Genomic DNA, 20,802 nt, shown 5'->3' on the forward strand with positions numbered 1-20,802 from the left:
GTTTCTTAGCGGAGACTGAAGAGATAAAATTACAACTTGAGATCCTAGAAGGCGAAAATACGGACATAATAAAGAAAACATACAGAAACATACAATCACCGCTGTAATCTACACATAGCTGGAAAACGGCGAATTGTGAAGAAAATCTTTAGGGTATAAAGAATCATAACGTGCATATTCTTATTCACTGACAGCAAGCAGTGATTTTGAAAGAAGGGAAATAATTGAACACAAATATATATTTTTACTCCAGTCACAATTTTACTGGCTTCCTGTTAGCTCTCAGGCCTGAAGAACTAGTTTATCCCTGCTGCTTCAGTGTCTGTATGGACCATAAAGCGCCGGCGTGCGCCTGGGAGATGCAGCGATTACACCTCCCGCACTATATAGCAGTCTCCCAGAATGGACTGCACTGGAGCACAACACATTATAGGATCTCAACTATGCTTAGAGTGTTTCATCTGCCAGCAAAGAGTTAACTGGCCCTGCTAAGCAGCAGCCAGAAGAATTCTGAATGCAGCTCTGGATGTGACTAGAGAAAAAGGAACACTTTAAAAACCTCAGTATCTAATGTATTTAAAATGTCTCATAGGCGGATTTATTGCACAACAAGTCAAAACCTCCCCATGTCACAATCACACCGGTGTCCAGGAAGCTCAGATATGAGGAGCTGTTTGCAGAACCCTCACATTGTAGGACGGCTTTAGAAATAAATCCGCCAACAAAATAGCAGCTCTGTATATTTTGACATTTTTGAAAATTTGTGACTATCTTTTCCCCCCAACAGAGAGCTCTAGGTTGAGGGGACCCCACTATACCGGTCCCCATAAGGGTGGGTTGAAGTGAGTTATCTGCAGACAGCCCTGTATTTTCCGTTTTAGAGTGAATTTGGGCTTTGAAAGCAGAACTACAAACTGTGCCTATGCCTTTAAAAAAAAAAAAAAAAAAAATGTAAAAAAAATTACGTTTATTAACCACTGGCCCTTTAAAAAATATTCATATGCAAAAATGCAGCAAATCCCCCCCCTCCCCCATAATGCAATGTTCCCCAGACAGTTGTATAAAATTTATCTAGAAATAAAGAAATCACTGAACTTAAATTGATAAGAAACCCATTGTGTCCCCGCACAGCAGAGTGGAGAGCGCGCGGCCCCTTTTAATATTTGGGAGTGCTGCCCCTGGATACATTAGCTGGGAAAACACGAACACTTGGCCGGAGTGCGGAGATGGCCGGGTGTCTCCTGGAAGACACGAGTCAGTGTGCCACGGCTGAGATGCCAGGGCCGTGCCGCCAGCGCAGATAGGAGATCTGTGATCAGGACGGGGAGCGGCGCAGTTTCCGGCTGTGTTGGCTGCGGAGACTTGCTGGAACGCAGCAGCGGCAGCGTCACAATGTGCAGGAAATGTCTCTACTGATATCCTGCACGACTGATAAAGGGGGAAAAAAAAAATGTCCGAGCCCCAACCGGAGGCGGGAAATAAAACAGCGTCCACGTTCAATCGCTACGAGAAATCAAAACGCTGCAGAAAAATTAACCCCTTCAGGATAGCACAACAGCATTTCAGAAATGTAGAGCGTCTTCATATTTGTGTCAGTGCAGCTGCGTGATGACGCCTTGTACTTTCTATACCGGCAACGCCAACATGATCGGATACCGCGCCATAACAGGATGCCGGGGCGTGGGAAGTACTACACTCGCCCGATGTAAACTGCAATAAGGGGTTAAAGTGGGTGCTTCTCTGGGTGGCAGCGAGGACCTAGCCCTTATCCATCATCATCCCCACTTCCAATCCTTCATAGAGAGGTCCCCACCACTCTGACACCTGTTTGGGAGCATGGGAAAATATGTGTCATGGAGAGAACAGCCACAAATTGCAACATTGTAGAAACAATTCTGTAACAGTGATCACAGGGAGCACACAGCGCAGACGGGGGCACATAGAAGTACTAGACGGCCACATGACTGACACCAACCGTCCTGCCCTGGGTACCCGCTCTAGTGCCAGCGCCGCCAGAACCACAGCGGGGGAGCGGACTGATCCTTCAATATTCTAGATGAAAAACAGCTGATGCCAACTGTTGGTGCGGCACTTGCCTGACCGTGGAACCAATTGCAGTACCAGACACATCCACACGAGTAAGAGCTGCGCTGCGTTGTAACGGTAGTAAACGGGTTCTGTCCGCTGACTGTCGGGTTAAACACCCACTAATCCCATATTGGTGGCCCCTCTTTAGTCATTTAACATGTGTGTCATCCGAGGTACTCATTAGCGCCCCCTATATTGCCCCGATTTTTGGATTAGGCAAAACATTGAATTTCATTCCACCGACCTTCGGGATGAGTCTGTCCAGATGCTCCGCTCGGTTCTCATGTGATGGATGGGTGGAGAGCCATTCCGGGACGCGGGGCAGCCCTCCCAGGGTCTCCGTGACTTCCATCTGTTTCCAGAAGACGGAGCTGGCTCTCACATCCACGCAGGCCTGAGGGGGGAGGGGATATTACCGGATTATTACATTGTATATTAAAAAAAATAATAATAATGAGATCTGAGAATTAAAATCATCCAGTCATGAAACCTGTATCAATGTACGATGAACAGTTCTGCAACTTCTAATATACTTTGTGTTTCCATCTGCTTGCTGTCACTGAATGGGAACAGTCTTTTCCGTATCCAGAAGCTGAAAACCAGTACAGTCCTAATACTTCTCACAGCTGAGGGTTTGTTTCAATTATATCCAGAAGAAGACAATTTACAGAAGTTATCCAGGATTAGGAAAACATGGCGTCTTTCTTTTAAAAACAGCTCCATGCCTACCTGCAGGTTGTGCATGGTATTGCAGCTCAGCAGCATTTACTAAAACAGAGCTGAGCTGCAATACCATACACAACCTGTAGACTGGTGTGGCGCTATCTTTGAAATAAACTTTTTTTAAACTTTTGGGTAACTAAACTTTTGAAAAACGTTTCACATAACGTAGATACATGTCAGAAGTTTTGATCGGTGAGGGTCCGAGCACCGAGACCCCCACGGATCGCTAAAATAAAAATAGGCACAAGCACTCGGGTGGGCGCTGTACCGCTCAGTTTCTGATCGAATTACCTCAGAAAGCCAAGCGAGCGGTGTACGAACTCAATAGAAAGTCTATGGGCCTATACACCGCTCACTCAACTTTCCGAGAAAAGCCGATCAGAAACGAAGCGGCACAGCGTTCACCTTAGCGCTTCTGCCGATTCTTTTAGTGATCGGTGAGTGTCCCAGTGCTCAGACCTCCACCGATCATAACTTCTGATATGTCACTGTGACATGTCAAAAGTTTAGTTACCCTTTAATAACTTGGGAAAATAAAAGTTGTCATCCAGCTTTCCTGGAGCCCTGAATGGCAAATCTGCCTTGTTATACAGTAATAAGAACATATATCTATGTATCCCTGTCTTTTTGCCATTCAGGGCTCTGGGAAAGCTGGTAGACAACCCCTCTATAAACTGTAATGGAGAAACTGGGCTATTTAGAAATCACATCCATGAAAATTATGAAAGAATGCATCACTCCAAAGCCGCCCAGAACCGCCATTCAGGACACTAGGAAAGCTGGGTGACAAACATCGCCTGTCCACGGGAATATATAGGACGAAGAAACCACCAAATTCTCGACAGAAGTGGACGAGTCACACACCATTTTGCTAGGGTATATATATATATATATATTATTTATTTATTTTTATTTTTTTTTATTTATTTTTTTCAGCTCCACTTTTTTTTTTTTTTTAAAGAGACATAACGTGGCAGCAAAAAATAAAAAAACGTGTTCTCCTCATAAAGTGAAGACTGGCAGCTGTCATAACCCGACCTTTTACTGTCCTTGTTAAAACTTAACGAGCAGAAGGAGAAATAGAGATGGTTTTAAGAAACGCCGCACAGACGGCAGCCACGATTTACTGCGACAGCCACACATTTAAGAGTGAAAAACACTAGAAACAGGAGTCATGCACTATTGTAATACAATTTGCCAATGGCATAGAAAAATAATTTTTATTGGACAATACAAAATACATAGAGTTAAAAAAGACTACAAATCTGAAGACTGTACACCTCCCAAGTGATGAGGATGAACCTAAAGGAACCGCTCCTTGTATGGCAGTTGCAGGAGGGAAGAGCTTAACTAACAGATAGCAAATACTAACTAGGACTAAGGCAGAGAATACAAAAAAGTAGTACTAGGTATAAAAGTCAGGGTATGTAAATGTAAGTAAGTACCAGCATACATACAGCCAGAGTCACAAAAGTAAACGAAGGTAAATATTGTGAATGGATTCCAAACTGAGCAAAACAGTATGTGCTCTCAAAGAATCCTCACAAAAATAGACAAAGTCTTCCCAGAATATTATCGCCACAAGAAAGGAGCAGGTAAATATGTACAGCACAGCATAGAGTGTTACTAACCCATATGGTTCCTGTAGTTCAGTATCTTCCAGAGTACAGAGAGACCCCGACGCGCGTTTCGCGTGGATGGCTTTTTCAAAAGGGGTATACTAACTTCAACTAAAGCCTTCCACTTTAAATATGCTTGAGCAATCCGATCAGCTGTTAGGATTTGACCAATGGGATCTCCCCGGCCGTGCCTGTCAGGCTAAGACACCGCGAGACTCACGCACCTGAGAGCCGAGCTCCCACTGCGCACGCGCGGCTCCGGAAACCACGCATGCGCAGAAGAGAACAAACAGACAGAGCTAAAGCCAGCGGTGACGCGCCTGACAGGCAGGGCCGGTACAAACACTCATAGAATGAGACACCCAGGGTAAGTTCCAAATTGAAACAGATTTTAATGCTCCGGAAAAATAAATAAAATAAATAAAAGATACTCTGTTATATACATTTCTAGTGGGACAAAAATTAAGGAAGACTATGTAATATATCAAAAACCCCCGGAGGGGGGAAGGGAATAGTGACAAGTGACAACCATAAACGCAGTGATAAACAAATACAATATAGAAATCAAATAAATAAATATTTATCATTTCATATAAATAAATTAATAAACTGAAAGTGCACAGAAATAAATCCCTAATAAACTAACATAATAATGTTATGTTAACAGCATACGATGCTGAAAAACAACAACAGTGAAAGACGCCCCCACCGCGAGGAGGGGGATATATTGTAACTGACTAAACAGTGACATTATATATTTACTCCAAAAAATATATCAATCCTACGACATTTGAATAGAACATACATAATGTGATTATTTGTAATAACAGTGAATAAAAAATAAAAAATAAAAAATAAAAATAAAATAAAAAAATAATAAATATAATAGTGAAGAATAAATAAAAAACGTTATTATAAAGTGTAATAGAATGTCCCACAGCGTATAGAGACGTTTAATACGACTCCAAACAGATCCGTACAACAAAGATTGGAGTCCCGCAACACTCTTGACAGATGCCTCAAATATCGATCTCAGGTCAGTATAAATGTATATGATCAGACACGGCAAAAGTGGAAGACTAGAAGAGGAAAAATTAAAAATTAATAGACATACAGTATAAACACACAAAATTTAAAAAATGGTAGGAGAATTATAGGAAGGACGCAAAGCTAAGTGTCTCATTCAGACCAACAGGGGCCATTGTTCCAAGGGTGATAATCCACTTGCACTCCCTCTGAGCTAACAATTTCTTGACGTCCCCACCTCTGATACCACAGATCACCCTGTCTATCCCCCATGCTTTAAATGATTTTGGATCACCTGCATGATAGGTTTTAAAATGTTTGGGGATTGTTTTGAGCAGTGTGAGATCTTCAATATCCCTAGCAGCGACTATGTCGCGCACATGTTCTCTAATTCTGATCCGTAATTGTCTGGATGTCAGACCAATATATACCTTCGAGCAGCCGCATGTAGCATAATATATGACATTCGTTGTGCTGCAAGATATATAGTGACGGATCTTAAACTCTCTATTCTCAGTCATAGAGGAAAAAATAGATGTACGGACCATATTTGTGCACGCCACACAGTCGCCGCATGGGTAACAACCTTGTCTAGGGTTTCTTGATGAAAATACATTAAGTTCTTTTGGCACGTAGTGGCTTTTCACCAGCATGTCTTTTAAATTCATACTTCTACGTGCCGTCATTTGTGGTTTTAGAGATAATTTATCGACAAAAGCGGGTTCTGAATGCAGAATTGGCCAATGTTTTTCCAGCACCACTCTCATCGCTTGCCATTGGTTGTTATATGTGGTAATATAGCGGATGTTATTATCTTCACTCTTATTAATGGTATTCTTAATTGGTGGGTGCAGAATGGAATTACGATCTGTAGTTTTTGCCCTTCTTAATACTTCTGTGGCTATATCCCCTGTCTCGGAATCTCTCCTCTAAATCTCTTGATTGCCTCTCAAAGTTACCGTCTGAAGAGCAGATGCGCCTCATTCTCAAGAATTGGCCAATAGGGACGGCCCCAATCGTGGACTGGCTGTGGGCAGAGGTGGCATGTAACAAGGAATTGACGGATGTCTTCTTTCGAAACACATCAGTCTGAAGACATCCCATGCTATCCACCTCAATACTGATGTCCAAAAACTCAACCCGATGTTTATCAAAAACATAGGTCAATTTAATGTTCAAATCATTAGCATTAAGACCCTGCATAAAATGTATGAGCTCAGTCTCCGTCCCCTGCCAAAAAAAGAGGACATCATCTATATAGCGCATCCAGCACTGCACATGGTCAGCGGCGCGCGCGCCGTCACCAAGGAAAACCTGCCTCTCCCAAAGACCGAGAAACAGGTTTGCATATGACGGCGCGCACGCCGCACCCATGGCAGTGCCTCGCTTCTGTAAATAAAATACGTCCTTAAAAACAAAAAAATTATGCATCAGGACGTATTCCAGTAGTTCCACAACCAGTTCACAGGTAGGGCCGTCCCAATTGCTCATCCCCAGAAAGAGGCGCACAGCATCATGTCGAATGCTGGTGTACAGCGATTCAATGTCAGCTGTAACTAGAAAAGTATCCGCATCAAGGGCAACACCATCTATCCTCCTCAAAACATCTGTTGTATCCCTGACATGGGATGGTAAACATTCCACCAGGGGTTTGAGGTAATGGTCAATAAATCTACAGACCGGGTCACAGAGTCCCCCAATCCCTGAGACTATAGGGCGTCCTGGGGGATCTGTCATATTTTTGTGGACCTTCGGCAGAAAATACAGCGTAGGTATCCTTGGACATTGAACCGTGAGGCCAGTAAGTATGTTTTTAGGAATTAAACCTTTCTCAAAGGCCAGATTCAGAACTTTAGATAGTTCAACTGAAAATTTACCCACTGGGTTAAATGCCAACCTTTGATAGGTATCTTTGTCCCTCAATTGCCTATAGGCCTCCCTTTCATATTTATCGGTTGGCCATATCACGATGTTCCCACCCTTGTCCGCCGCCTTATAGATAACATCCTCAAAACCTTGAAGTTCCTTCAGTGCGTTACGTTGACATTTAGACAAATTGTCATTTTTTCTATTCGAAGAGATGCGTTTGAAATCATCCATGAAAATTATGAAAGAATGCATCACTCCAAAGCCGCCCAGAACCGCCATTCAGGACACTAGGAAAGCTGGGTGACAAACATCGCCTGTCCACGGGAATATATAGGACGAAGAAACCACCAAATTCTCGACAGAAGTGGACGAGTCACACACCATTTTGCTAGGGTATATATATATATATTATTTATTTATTTTTATTTTTTTTTATTTATTTTTTTCAGCTCCACTTTTTTTTTTTTTTTAAAGAGACATAACGTGGCAGCAAAAAATAAAAAAACGTGTTCTCCTCATAAAGTGAAGACTGGCAGCTGTCATAACCCGACCTTTTACTGTCCTTGTTAAAACTTAACGAGCAGAAGGAGAAATAGAGATGGTTTTAAGAAACGCCGCACAGACGGCAGCCACGATTTACTGCGACAGCCACACATTTAAGAGTGATACATTGTCACGTAATACTGCTCGGACTGTCCTTAAAAAAATAATGGCATCATACGCCAGAGCGATGAATAAACCTTGGTGCAATACAGGAGGATGACAGAAGCGGCTATCAGTCATTTATCAGAGCAACGGCAAGATTTAAAGGGATATTCCCAGAGGCCACAACCATTGCAGCATTGCCTACAGATCAAAACTGTGTGTTTCATTTATGTGTACTATTCTCAAATAGGGGGGGGAGGGGTAAAAAAAAATAATGTAGAATTATGTTCATCCTGCATCCTGGTTCATGAATAGAAAGACAGTGAAGACTGACACAGAGCAGCAGGAGAAAGGAATAGAACGACATGTCCCATTAAAAACATTCATCTAAATTCTCCGCGTTTTGCTTGTGAATCAGATTAACTTGAAAAAAGAAAAAAAAAAAAAGCAAATTCCGCCGAAAAGAGGATAAAAGGCAAAAAAAAGAAAAAAGTTAATTGCCAACTGCACAAAGTCTGCCAAGGAAAGTAGGATAAAGACGTGACTTTTAAAATAGATTTCTGGAGTGATTGAGTGAAGTAGGTCATTTAAAGATCACTCTGCGGCGGCGGCGGCTGCGTTCGGAGAAGCGTAGACGGCGCAGGTACATGTGGGCTGAGAGGAGCTCAGCAGATTGAACCCGGCAACTGAGACCATCCAATGACAGCGAGCGCGATTTCTGAGAAGAGAAGACGACCGTCTCGCTCCCTGGAGGTTCCTTGAGTAGTTGAGTCCGTTCTAAGCCCAGACGACCGCTCTTTTTGCGCAGGAAAAATGGAATTAACTGTTCGACTGTCGGACAAAATTCAGCTCGCTAGACGGCCGCCAAACGGAGGAAAGAGGTAGAGGGCACGGACTAGACAACGACTGCCTCACAATGAAGCAAAGATTTCATATTCTCTTCACCGTGGGGGGGCATTCACCTGTGCTCACTGTCGCCCCCTACTGAATAATGCACTTTGAGGAGTGGGGGAAGGGAAGTGACAACCGCTGAGCACATTAAAGCCTCATAAACGTGGTTGTCGCTTTCAGCCATTATTTTGCGGGAGTCGCGCCACTCCTCTTTCATTGTTTATGTAGATGTCAGTCTTTACTGTAATCCTGGCATAGTATTCATGAAGCAGGAGGCTCAGGATGCACAGTAAGCCAAGCTGGAACAATGAGAATCTCCTGGAATAACTGTATAAACAATTATCATGGGAACATTTTTATTAGTTTTTTTCAGCATTTGTAATATTTGGCCTATAAAAGTGAAGCTTCACCTTTAATGAAGAATATTCAAGCATTTTGTCACCGCTCTTCATCATCTTTCTTGTGGTTTTCCCTTATGGGTATTGCAGAAAAAAAAAAAAAAAAAAGTTTTGTGGAAACAGTCAACAAGCAGGTTTGCTGATAATGATGGACTATATAATTTTTTGATTATTTGATTAGGTTTTTGTGAATTCCTGGAAAAGCTCAGCTTAGTGTGAACGAGCTAATCAGACCCATTGCCCATTTCGGGTGAAGTCACATGCGGCAGATTTTATTGGAGGCATTTCTGCGGCTGAAAATTAATTCCATTCATCTGATTGACGTTTTTTCTGCAGCAGGTGAAGGGATTTCTCTAAGTTCTATTCAGATGGAACTGACATTTCTGCAACTAAATCTTCCACATGTGACTGCACCCCCACTATACACCAAATACTAAATAGGAACACATTATAAGAATGGCGGATCCATCAACAGCTACTTGTTGATCGTTTCCAGGCACAAGCAAATATTTGTTTCTACCCCGCAGGACAAATACAAAACTAAAAGAAAAAACAAAAAAGTGGAAAACACAGAACAGGTATTAAATACTCAACAATTCATTACCATCCGAATAGTTTAATTAAAGGAGTTCTCCACTTTGGACAATCCCTACTTGATAGAAAGGTCACTTGATGATAAGTTGATCACAAAGTATCTGCCTGCTGGGACCACCAGCGATCAGCTGTGATCTGTGGGGAAATCGGTCAGTAAGTGTTCAATTTCCCTGCAGCGCCACCACAGGAGAAATGAAGCATTACACAGCGAATTTCGATCACGACATGTGAACCCAGCCTTAAGGTGTTAATAAATTCAGACGCACAACCCATTCATACCAGGGCACCATTATGTATTTATATATTGACACATCATAATAACAGATCCATCAACAGCAGCTTGTTGACTGTTTTCGGGTAATGGATTGCATAATAAGTGAAAACAGGTAATGAAGATATATTACAAAGTTGATGGATTATACGTGTGGTGAATATAGAGACAATTAAAAGATGCGGGTCCACTTTAAGAAGTATACGCACATACTGTATATACATATGAACGGCTCATGGATACAGACAGAACATGTAAGGGAAAAACATCCAGAGCCGCATCTTAACTGACCACCGGGCACCAGATCCTGGAAGTTGCAGATGCAGAGATTGAAGGATCTTCAAATTAAGGCAGAACAGAATCAGACATGTGTGAAATTTAAAGGCACACTACACCTAAACTCTGTCTACTCTATTTCCTGTGCAACTAAATGCAATCTATTTTCCCTGTTATCAGCCATTGCAGACAGGGCAGAGCCTGTGACTGTAGTGTAGAAGCCGAGAAAACTCTCTCCCCCATAATCACTACCATATGTTACATATTTCTATCTATGAGACATTTATATCTATATGTGTGACTTGCATATGCTCAGGGGCCCTTTAAATTCTCTGCAACCCTAAACTTTTGTATGTGCCCCGGACACGAATGTGTAATCTTTAGACTTTACATGGGTTTTCAGGAGGTGGTGGTGCCCATATATAAGGAGTATATGAGATTTAGAGGGTATGTTTATACAACGGCGGCTTTGGCTGCTGGCAGAGGAATGATTTAATGCACAATAGCCCTGGTTGCATAACATAACATGGGCATGGCATATCGTGACGTCACGCGACGTTCACAATGAGACGCTACATGAGGTCACCACCGAAATTGGATAAAAAAAATCTGTGCTGATTAACTTCATTATATATCTCTATAGGGGTCAGAGCTTCTAATTCTCTTATTCCCTTCACCCAGCCATAGAGTTTAATGATAAAATGATGTCTCCCTGCAGCTGCCACTAGAGGGAGCTCACCACATACAGAAATATAAAGCTCCCATAGAGTTACATGAACATTCTGAAGCCTGCAGTCACCACTAGGGGGAGCTCACTACCGCTCCCATAGAGTTACATGGTAAGATTCTACTGCCTGCAGCCACCACTAGGGGGAGCTCACTACATACAGAAATATAAAGCTCTCATATAGTTAAATGGTAAGATTCTACTGTTTGCAGCCACCACTAGGGGGAGCTCACTACATATAGATATATACAGCTCCCATAGAGTTACATGATAACATTCTGCTGCCTGCAGCCACCACCAGGGGAGCTCACTACATACAGAAATATAAAGCTCCCATAGAGTTACATGATAACATTCTGCTGACTGCAGCCACCACTAGGGGGAGCTCAACATATAGATATGTACAGCTCCCATAGAGTTACATGATAAAATTATGTCTCCCTGCAGCCACCACCAGGGGGAGCTCACTATATACAGATTTACAGACTCAATACTAAAACTGCCTTCAGTAAGCTCCCCCTAGTGGTGGATGCAGTGGTACCATGACCTAAAAATAAACACCCTGAAAATATATAATTACAAACTAAATATTCTAACGAAGCAGGTTTTTAATGTAGGCGGCCATCTCTGACTATTCAATGGCTGTTATTGTGGGATGAAAAACTGGTTGACTGAAATGAACGTTCCCTTGGAGTATAAGAATCATCTTTGTAATCACTAATCTTTTTGTAGCGCTCTTGTGACATCCCCCTGTGTAGTTACAAATAGCAGCCATATTCATGAATAGAATGCCAGAGCTACAGTGTAGACTGACACTACAACAAAGGCATCATGGTAAAGGAGATGAAGAAAAATTTATAATGCGTTCGGCATCTGTAAAAAGCTGGATGGAAATCCCCTAACGCGCTGTAATAATTGTGGTCACCCACCATCAATAACCTATGCAGAAAACCAACATTCCTCAGAAATACACAATCTAAATGTTAAAATGATTTACATAACTCAGACTTTTCTATTCCGCAAAATTGTATTACTTTTTTTCCAGTTCAACATCACTGTTTGTTGTCAGTGATAGAGAACACGCTAATTTACACTGAAAACTTGCACAGACCGAACGCTTTTGAGAACTGGGAGTTTGCTACAATTGTATCCAGTCTAGATTATCCTTCTGTGACCTAATCAGCCTGGACTTCAGAATGACACATCGCAGCAAACTAGACGGGCAGGAGATAGACTTGTCCAGGTGATGTGTTGACGATGGATGTAACAAGACATATAATTCAATGACAGCAAACAGAGATCTTAAAAATGTTGAAAAATGTAAACACAAAAGTATATTAGAAAGTTGCAGAATTTTTCATTTTATATAAAACCCCAATAAAGGTAAATTCTCTCTGTTCTCCGCCATTTACAAGTCCATTTGAATAACAGCCACTAGATGGCGCCGACTGTGAAGAAATAAAGCAACATCCAGATACTGAACATTCTGCACGGTTTGAGTGACTGTTCATTGCTTCTCTTTGAGAATATTGTATCTAGTGGCAGCGATGACATCAAAGCCTCGCCATAAATGTGAATCCTGTACACAACCACCTTGCGACTTGACATTTCCAAGGCCGACTTCCAAGCATGCAGTGCATGAGATGATTACACGGGAGGAAGCTCGTGGGAATGAAATCTGTTATTCAAAGCAGAGGAGATATTTGCATGTGTACAAGCTTCCAGACAAAGGAGGTTACTCCGCAGCAGTATGTACATCATCATCCCAGTCAGACGAGCTGTCGAGCTAACAAATTATCAAGCGGTCTCTGCCCGTCATTTTGTACAGGCGTATAATTCACCGCAATAAGTAGTACGCTGCCACCAGTTTCACTGCGTTGTGTCCCCTTAAAATCACATCATCGAAATATATTACATTTTGTGTGCAATTCAGCTCCCTGGGTCCCATCATCTACCGTTTATCTTAAAGAGCGAGCTAACTTTTATTAACAAGGCTCTATAATACTGGGCATCTGACCCATCACAAGATTCCAGTAGTGAGAATATTACTACTATAATACTGCCCCCTATATACAAGAATATAACTACTATAATACTGCACCCTATGTACAAGAATATAACTACTAGAATACTGCCCCTATATACAATAATATAACTACTATAATACTGCACCCTATATACAAGAATATAACTACTATAATACTGCTCCTGTATACAAGAATATAACTACTATAATACTTCCCCCTATATACAGGAATATAACTACTATAATACTGCTCCTATATACAAGAATATAACTACTATAATACTGCCCCCTATATACAAGAATATAACTACTATAATACTGCCCCTATATACAAGAATATAACTACTATAATACTGCCCCTATATACAAGAATATAACTACTATAATACTGCTCTCTATATACAAGAATATAACTACTATAATACTGCCCCGTATATACAAGAATATAACTACTATAATACTGCCCCCTATATACAAGAATATAACTACTATAATACTGCTCCCTATATACAACAATATAACTACTATAATACTGCCTCCTATATACAAGAATATAACTACTATAATACTGCCCGCTATATACAAGAATATAACTACTATAATACTGCCCCCTATATACAAGAATATAACTACTATAATACTGCCTCCTATATACAAGAATATAACTACTATAATACTGCCCCCTATATACAAGAATATAACTACTATAATACTGCACCCTATGTACAAGAATATAACTACTAGAATACTGCCCCTATATACAATAATATAACTACTATAATACTGCACCCTATATACAAGAATATAACTACTATAATACTGCTCCTATATACAAGAATATAACTACTATAATACTGCTCCTATATACAAGAATATAACTACTATAATACTGTCCCCTATATACAAGAATATAACTACTATAATACTGTCCCCTATATACAAGAATATAACTACTATAATACTGCACCCTATGTACAAGAATATAACTACTAGAATACTGCCCCTATATACAAGAATATAACTACTATAATACTGCCCCTATATACAAGAATATAACTACTATAATACTGCCCCCTATATATAAGAATATAACTACTATAATACTGCCTCTATATACAAGAATAAAACTACTATAATACTGCCCCCTATATACAAGAATATAACTACTATAATACTGCCCCCTATATACAAGAATATAACTACTATAATACTGCCTCTATATACAAGAATATAACTACTATAATACTGCCCCCTATATACAAGAATATAACTACTATAATACTGCCTCTATATACAAGAATATAACTACTATAATACTGCCCCCTATATACAAGAATATAACTACTATAATACTGCCCCTATATACAAGAATATAACTACTATAATACTGCCCCCTATATACAAGAATATAACTACTATAATACTGCTACTATATACAAGAATATAACTACTATAATACTACCCCTATATACAAGAATATAACTACTATAATACTACCCCTATATACAAGAATATAACTACTATAATACTGCCTCCTATATACAAGAATATAACTACTATAATACTGCCCCCTATATACAAGAATATAACTACTATAATACTGCCACTATATACAAGAATATAACTACTATAATACTACCCCTATATACAAGAATATAACTACTATAATACTGCCCCTATATACAAGAATATAACTACTATAATACTGCCCCCTATATACAAGAATATAACTACTATAATACTGCTCCTATATACAAGAATATAACTACTATAATACTGCTCCTATATACAAGAATATAACTACTATAATACTGCCCCTATAGATAAGAATATAACTACTATAATACTGCTCTTATATACAAGAATATAACTACTATAATACTGCCTCCTATATACAAGAATATAACTACCATAATACTGCCCCCTATATACAAGAATATAACTACTATAATACTGCTCCTATATACAAGAATATAACTACTATAATACTGCCCCCTATATACAAGAATATATCTACTATAATACTGCCCCTATATACAAGAATATAACTACTATAATACTGCCCCCTATATACAAGAATATAACTACTATAATACTGCTCCTATATACAAGAATATAACTACTATAATACTGCCTCCTATATACAAGAATATAACTACTATAATACTGCCCCCTATATACAAGAATATAACTACTACAATACTGCCTCCTATATACAAGAATATAACTACTATAATACTGCCCCCTATATACAAGAATATAACTACTATAATACTGCTCCTATATACAAGAATATAACTACTATAATACTGCCTCCTATATACAAGAATATAACTACTATAATACTGCCCCCTATATACAAGAATATAACTACTATAATACTGCCCCCTATATACAAGAATATAACTACTATAATACTGCTCCTATATACAAGAATATAACTACTATAATACTGCCTCCTATATACAAGAATATAACTACTATAATACTGCCCCCTATATACAAGAATATAACTACTATAATACTGCTCCTATATACAAGAATATAACTACTATAATACTGCCCCCTATATACAAGAATATATCTACTATAATACTGCCCCTATATACAAGAATATAACTACTATAATACTGCCCCCTATATACAAGAATATAACTACTATAATACTGCTCCTATATACAAGAATATAACTACTATAATACTGCCTCCTATATACAAGAATATAACTACTATAATACTGCCCCCTATATACAAGAATATAACTACTACAATACTGCCTCCTATATACAAGAATATAACTACTATAATACTGCCCCCTATATACAAGAATATAACTACTATAATACTGCTCCTACATACAAGAATATAACTACTATAATACTGCCTCCTATATACAAGAATATAACTACTATAATACTGCCCCCTATATACAAGAATATAACTACTATAATACTGCCCCCTATATACAAGAATATAACTACTATAATACTGCTCCTATATACAAGAATATAACTACTATAATACTGCCTCCTATATACAAGAATATAACTACTATAATACTGCCCCCTATATACAAGAATATAACTACTATAATACTGCTCCTATATACAAGAATATAACTACTATAATACTGCCCCCTATATACAAGAATATATCTACTATAATACTGCCCCTATATACAAGAATATAACTACTATAATACTGCCCCCTATATACAAGAATATAACTACTATAATACTGCTCCTATATACAAGAATATAACTACTATAATACTGCCTCCTATATACAAGAATATAACTACTATAATACTGCCTCCTATATACAAGAATATAACTACTATAATACTGCCCCCTATATACAAGAATATAACTACTATAATACTGCCTCCTATATACAAGAATATAACTACTATAATACTGCCCCCTATATACAAGAATATAACTACTATAATACTGCTCCTATATACAAGAATATAACTACTATAATAATGCCTCCTATATACAAGAATATAACTACTATAATACTGCCCCCTATATACAAGAATATAACTACTATAATACTGCTCCTATATACAAGAATATAACTACTATAATACTGCCCCCTATATACAAGAATATATCTACTATAATACTGCCTCCTATATACAAGAATATAACTACTATAATACTGCCCCCTATATACAAGAATATATCTACTATAATACTGCCCCTATATACAAGAATATAACTACTATAATACTGCCCCCTATATACAAGAATATAACTACTATAATACTGCTCCTGTATACAAGAATATAACTACTATAATACTGCCTCCTATATACAAGAATATAACTACAATAATACTGCCCTATATACAAGAATATAACTACTATAATACTGTCCCCTATATACAAGAATATAACTACTATAATACTACTCCCTATATACAAGAATATAACTACTATAATACTGCCCCTATATACAAGAATATAACTACTATAATACTGCCCCCTATATACAAGAATATAACCATTATAATACTGCCCCCTATATACAAGAATATAACTACTATAATACTGCCGCCTATATACAAGAATATAACTACTATAATACTGCTCCTATATACAAGAATATAACTACTATAATACTGCCTCCTATATACAAGAATATAACTACTATAATACTGCCCCCTATATACAAGAATATAACTACTATAATACTGCTCCTATATACAAGAATATAACTACTATAATACTGCCCCCTATATACAAGAATATATCTACTATAATACTGCCCCTATATACAAGAATATAACTACTATAATACTGCCCCCTATATACAAGAATATAACTACTATAATACTGCTCCTATATACAAGAATATAACTACTATAATACTGCCCCCTATATACAAGAATATAACTACTATAATACTGCTCCTATATACAAGAATATAACTACTATAATACTGCCCCCTATATACAAGAATATAACTACTATAATACTGCCCCCTATATACAAGAATATAACTACTATAATACTGCTCCTATATACAAGAATATAACTACTATAATAATGCCTCCCATATACAAGAATATAACTACTATAATACTGCCCCCTATATAAAAGAATATAACTACTATAATACTGCTCCTATATACAAGAATATAACTACTATAATACTGCCCCCTATATACAAGAATATATCTACTATAATACTGCCTCCTATATACAAGAATATAACTACTATAATACTGCCCCCTATATACAAGAATATATCTACTATAATACTGCCCCTATATACAAGAATATAACTACTATAATACTGCCCCCTATATACAAGAATATAACTACTATAATACTGCTCCTGTATACAAGAATATAACTACTATAATACTGCCTCCTATATACAAGAATAGAACTACAATAATACTGCCCTATATACAAGAATATAACTACTATAATACTGTCCCCTATATACAAGAATATAACTACTATAATACTGTTCCTATATACAAGAATATAACTACTATAATACTGCTATATACAAGAATATAACTACTATAATACTGCTCCCTATATACAAGAATATAACTACTATAATACTGCCCCTATATACAAGAATATAACTACTATAATACTGCCCCTATATACAAGAATATAACTACTATAATACTGCCCCCTATATACAAGAATATAACCATTATAATACTGCCCCTATATACAAGAATATAACTACTATAATACTGCCCCCTATATACAAGAATATAACTACTATAATACTGCCCCCTATATACAAGAATATAACCATTATAATACTGCCCCTATATACAAGAATATAACTACTATAATACTGCCCCCTATGTATAAGAATATAACTTCTATAATACTGCCCCCTATATACAAGAATATAATTACTATAATACTGCTCCTATATACAAGAATATAACTACTATAATACTGCTCCCTATATACAAGAATATAACTACTATAATACTGCCCTCTATATACAAGAATATAACTACTATAATACTGCCCCCTATATACAAGAATATAACTACTATAATACTGCTCCCTATATACAAGAATATAACTACTATAATACTGCCCCTATATACAAGAATATAACTACTATAATACTGCCCCTATATACAAGAATATAACTACTATAATACTGCCCCCTATATACAAGAATATAACTACTATAATACTGCCCCTATATACAAGAATATAACTACTATAACACTGCCCCTATATACAAGAATATAACTACTATAATACTGCCCCTATATACAAGAATATAACTACTATAATACTGCCACCTATATACAAAAATATAACTACTATAATACTGCCCCCTATATACAAGAATATAACTACTATAATACTGCCCCTATATACAAGAATATAACTACTATAATACTGCCCCTATATACAAGAATATAACTACTATAATACTGCCCCCTATGTATAAGAATATAACTTCTATAATACTGCCCCCTATATACAAGAATATAATTACTATAATACTGCTCCTATATACAAGAATATAACTACTATAATACTGCCCCCTATATACAGGAATATTACTACTATAATACTGCCCCTATATACAAGAATATATCTACTATAATACTGCCCCTATATACAAGAATATAACTACTATAATACTGCCCCCTATATACAAGAATATAACTACTATAATACTGCCCCTATATACAAGAATATAACTACTATAATACTGCCCCCTATATACAAGAATATAACTACTATAATACTGCTCCTATATACAAGAATATAACTACTATAATACTGCTCCTATATACAAGAATATAACTACTATAATACTGCCCCCTATATACAAGAATATATCTACTATAATACTGCCCCTATATACAAGAATATAACTACTATAATACTGCCCCCTATATACAAGAATATAACTACTATAATACTGCTCCTATATACAAGAATATAACTACTATAATACTGCCTCCTATATACAAGAATATAACTACTATAATACTGCCCCTATATACAAGAATATAACTACTATAATACTGCCTCCTATATACAAGAATATAACTACTATAATACTGCCCCCTATATACAAGAATATAACTACTATAATACTGCTCCTATATACAAGAATATAACTACTATAATACTGCTCCTATATACAAGAATATAACTACTATAATCCTGCCCCCTATATACAAGAATATATCTACTATAATACTGCCCCTATATACAAGAATATAACTACTATAATACTGCCCCCTATATACAAGAATATAACTACTATAATACTGCTCCTATATACAAGAATATAACTACTATAATACTGCCTCCTATATACAAGAATATAACTACTATAATACTGCCCCCTATATACAAGAATATAACTACTATAATACTGCCTCCTATATACAAGAATATAACTACTATAATACTGCCCCCTATATACAAGAATATAACTACTATAATACTGCTCCTATATACAAGAATATAACTACTATAATACTGCTCCTATATACAAGAATATAACTACTATAATAATGCCTCCCATATACAAGAATATAACTACTATAATACTGCCCCCTATATAAAAGAATATAACTACTATAATACTGCTCCTATATACAAGAATATAACTACTATAATACTGCCCCCTATATACAAGAATATATCTACTATAATACTGCCTCCTATATACAAGAATATAACTACTATAATACTGCCCCCTATATACAAGAATATATCTACTATAATACTGCCCCTATATACAAGAATATAACTACTATAATACTGCCCCTATATACAAGAATATAACTACTATAATACTGCTCCTGTATACAAGAATATAACTACTATAATACTGCCTCCTATATACAAGAATATAACTACAATAATACTGCCCTATATACAAGAATATAACTACTATAATACTGTCCCCTATATACAAGAATATAACTACTATAATACTACTCCCTATATACAAGAATATAACTACTATAATACTGCCCCTATATACAAGAATATCACTACTATAATACTGCCCCCTATATACAAGAATATAACCATTATAATACTGCCCCTATATACAAGAATAGAACTACTATAATACTGCCCCCTATATACAAGAATATAACTACTATAATACTGCCCC

At 37.1% G+C, this 20,802-nt stretch overlaps 1 protein-coding gene and 1 long non-coding RNA gene across 3 annotated transcripts in view; both read right to left on the reverse strand.

Moving 5' to 3' along the window:
• Positions 1-20,802, reverse strand: part of OMA1 (OMA1 zinc metallopeptidase) — a 59,155-nt gene that overhangs the window by 11,010 nt on the left and 27,343 nt on the right. Inside the window, exon 8 of one of the 2 annotated variants that reach the window (XM_075832698.1) lies at positions 2,333-2,482. The exons of the other annotated variant lie outside the window; for it this stretch is intronic. Within the exon in view, the coding sequence (XP_075688813.1) occupies positions 2,333-2,482 (150 nt within the window). The remainder of the gene's footprint in view (positions 1-2,332; positions 2,483-20,802) is intronic. 2 annotated transcript variants of the gene reach the window in all.
• Positions 3,994-9,855, reverse strand: LOC142657027 (uncharacterized). Its single transcript, XR_012849791.1, has 2 exons — positions 9,272-9,855; positions 3,994-5,509 (listed from the first exon to the last, which is right to left on the reverse strand). It is a non-coding gene; the product is annotated as an uncharacterized LOC142657027 (long non-coding RNA).

This window comes from Rhinoderma darwinii, chromosome 7, assembly GCF_050947455.1.
Source record: "Rhinoderma darwinii isolate aRhiDar2 chromosome 7, aRhiDar2.hap1, whole genome shotgun sequence".
In the NCBI taxonomy this organism is placed as follows: domain Eukaryota; kingdom Metazoa; phylum Chordata; class Amphibia; order Anura; family Rhinodermatidae; genus Rhinoderma; species Rhinoderma darwinii.